This window comes from Copidosoma floridanum, unplaced genomic scaffold (genome assembly GCF_036245765.1).
Source record: "Copidosoma floridanum isolate Cflo_tuat_1 unplaced genomic scaffold, Cflo_Japanese_pri ptg000006l, whole genome shotgun sequence".
Lineage (NCBI taxonomy): Eukaryota > Metazoa > Arthropoda > Insecta > Hymenoptera > Encyrtidae > Copidosoma > Copidosoma floridanum.
Window position 1 is genome coordinate 22,245,338 of NW_028321883.1, and position 3,579 is coordinate 22,248,916.

Sequence of the window (3,579 nt, forward strand, 5' to 3'; positions counted from 1 at the left end):
CCCAACGAGGAATTTTAATCGTTTATCGAGCTCACGCATGCGTAAAGTACAATCGGTAAATGGAAGATAAAAAGAAAAGGATCCTTTGATCCCCCAGACGGAGCTCATCCGAGTCCAGGCGAAGGAGCAGTGATTGACCAACGGCCTCGCGCTTGAGCGCCCGCGTCGCTGACTTTTTGCCTCTGCTATCTCGTCCGCCGGGAGCCCTGCCCGATCGGTTGGGTAATTGTGTTTTGCAAGCCAGCTCGCCCAGACACGGCTCTATCGATACATCTGTCGCGTGCCACCGGAGAGATACGAGGCATTTCAGGAGAGGGCCAAAGAAAGTGAAGCCAAGCTCGCTTTCGGGTGGCAGTGGCGTGCCTTTTTTTAACCATTTTTTTCCCTCCTCACCTCCTGTCTCGCGGTGTCTCGTATATAAAAGAGACACCCGAGCTCGACGAATTGTTCAGTTTCGAGGTGCTCTCGCGCAAGCTTGGGTGCAAGGATCTTCGAGGATACAGACAAGAGAAGAAGAACAGAGGGAGCAAAGAGAAAAAATAGTTCGGGAAGCAATTGGACGAAATGGTCGTTAAAGTGAGTGGGCTTCTTGCAGTGGAAAGAACGAGGGAGCAAAACACAAAGTTTTTTTTTTTTTTTTTTGTACTTGTGAACGATGTGGATAATAGATAAACGCGAATACGCGGGGATCGCGTGGGTGGTAATTGTGGCCTTTTAATTTCTCCACCCTCGTACTAAATCGATTCTCAATGATGCTTTTTTTTTCTTCTTCCTTCCTTTTGCGGTGTACAATGCTTTTTGCCGTAATATTCGTGCTCTTCCCCGGTTATACTCATTCTGCGGTTTATCTACGAAAAAAAAGAGGTCGTACACCAGCTACGTACTAATTAGATTGGAATTAATTAGATCACATGTGTTCCGGGATCTTTCTCTCTTTGTTTGGTTTTTAATCACTGGGTATTTTTTTGCAAAGTAACATTTCTAATTAAAGTACTTACATTCTGGCATTAGTTTGACCTAGAAGTTGCCGCCAAGTTGTCAAAGGTTAAACCAAATTTTAAAGTTACATTAGGTCACGAATTTCAAATAAACTTTGAACATTTTAACTCAAGAAAGTGCAACATTATTACTTAAATTATGTAAAACAAGCCCGAATGTTCTTTGACACGAAAATTTAGAATTCCTTAGTAAAATTTAATTTAAAGTTTACGTTTTGCTAAATGTTCCCATAACTAAAAACTTGCAGAAACTAGTTTAATCATTTGCATTGATTTGAATACATGACAACGCTTTCATCAATTTTAACGCTTGTGAAAACTTACGATAAATAACCCGAGAAGTAATGTCTTGTACTAGATGGTGAGTCCATCCCGTAGGACAATCACATAAAGTACCTCGTCCAATAATTTAACGAATGTAACAACACCAAAATAATAGGAATATCAAGAAAAACCTATATGTTGTACGATGTCTTGCAGTGGTCACAGCTGTTTTGTCTGGGGCTCGTAGCGCTGGTCGTTTCGGGTTGTAGAGTAGAAGCAGCCCACGCGCACTCGTTTCAGCACTTCCACGGACCAGTTCAGGGCGACGACCACCACGTCACGTGGGTAGACCAGCACGGCAAAAAGCACCACGACTACGCGGCTCCGGCCCACTACGAGTTTGCTTATGGCGTCGAGGATCACAGTACTGGGGACTACCACGGGCAGAAGGAGCATATGGACGGTAAGGGTAGTTTTCTTTTCGTTCTTGGGTCGGAGACTTTTTGAGTTTTTTTTCTCCCACTTTTCATGATTGGTTCATACGGAATTCCATATGATTATGCGGAAAAATTGTCGAGTTACTTTTCTCCATTTCTCTCTCGATTTTTCCAGCCAAACAGAAAGTTCTTACAACAGAATTACCTGAAAATTGCTAATTATAATTGTAATTGTAAGATGCCACCGAGCAGTAGCACTAACATTGTAACTTCTCCATTGATTCTCCGTAAACTAAAAATTCTTGGAATTTAATTGTCACTGAAAAAATACTTAACACGATCAAAAGTGTCCAAGTACTTAACATGATTACCGAGCTTCCGCTTAAACAGTATAGAATTTGAACTGTTAGATCACTTTCCAAGACTCAAGCACAGAATTTCACGTGTGTGGCATCATATAAGGCACGATTAGTGCATCATCGATCTGGGCTTGGCTGTGGGTGGGTGTGTTTACCACAATAAAGTAACGCGGTTACATTGACACAATTATACACGTTTCAGGCAAAGCTGTGGTGGGCGAGTACACGGTTAAGGAGCCCGACGGCAACGTCAGAACTGTCAAATATCACGCCAATGAGGACGGCTTTCACGCGACGGTGCACAACAGTCGTCGCCCCAACGATCATCCGGCTGCTCCCGCCAACGCTTATAACGACGGCGACGACGAGGACGATGAGCGTTGAAGCATCATCTCCTTTGCCCCCTCCTCTTTTCATAGCATGTATGTATATATACTTACCTTGTCTGCTACCAAAGATAAATCGATTGTGTATCTCAATATTACTGTGTACAGTCTTCGGCTTCTGTAGCCAGTATAACATATTTATATGTGTGCAACAATGTCTGCTCCCTTGCTTCTATACAACTCTAGATATAATTGAACGTTGCGGAACGACGCCTTTGTGCACGCCTGTATATGTATAATCGTGCAATCCATCATGTAAATTTGTAAATGTATATATGCCTATGGATTTTTATTGGTTGGCAATATTTTTTTTTATCGCATCTTTCATTGTGTCGAATAAGGTTGAAAAGTTATTACAGTCTCGTGAGCTAAATATAATGTGTTACGAATTCTCTGTACGAATAGATTAGGGATCGCATAGCTGTTGATGTTAAGTTTTGAACCATGTACTTTATTGACAATAAAGGATATTTTTCATAAGAATTTTTTCGCTTCTATTGAATGTAATAATTATTATTTCGTATTTATGAAACGTAGACCAACACATGTGGAGCATTATCAATGATACACTACACGCAAACTCAAAAGTTGGGATCATTTTTCCCATTTTTTGGTTGTATATAATTAAAATTTTAATCAACTGTTTTTACATTGTAAATATTGATGTAAAAACAATCAGGGATATTTCTTTTTGTTCCTCTTGATCTTCAAAATTTACAGTTACAGATCTTACACCTGTTCGAGATGCTAATAAATTCTTCGAGTCTATAACTTACGATTCATGATAGTACACGTTGATTAATTCCACTAAATATAAATGAAGTATTTATTGTATACGTATACCCTAAATCTTTTAAACTGCATACAAATGTTGGAAATGATATTCGGTTTTTCATCACGAATTGAAAATACATACATAAACGAATAAGAATACGAGCGAAAGAAAGAGATGTAGAGAGGAAGGAAGAACCAATACACTACATCACAAAAATCAATACTTACGTGATTTCTTTGCAAAAAAGGTATAGCTCCCTTATATGACGTTGCAGTACTTGCCATGTACACTTACACGTATAACGGTTTTTATGTTGACCGACTAAGACGATGGATGGCTCTTGAAAACAAAAAAAAAACA

The 3,579-nt window shown here is 39.8% G+C and overlaps 1 protein-coding gene across 1 annotated transcript; it reads left to right on the plus strand.

The window, feature by feature from the left end:
• The first annotated feature begins 564 nt into the window (after nucleotides 1-564).
• On the plus strand, nucleotides 565-2,442 carry LOC106637386 (cuticle protein 19-like). Its single transcript, XM_089598794.1, has 3 exons — nucleotides 565-576; nucleotides 1,479-1,725; nucleotides 2,261-2,442. Exons 1-3 carry the CDS (start codon nucleotides 565-567, stop codon nucleotides 2,440-2,442), a joined length of 441 nt encoding a protein of 146 aa, XP_089454920.1.
• The last annotated feature ends 1,137 nt before the right edge of the window (nucleotides 2,443-3,579 follow it).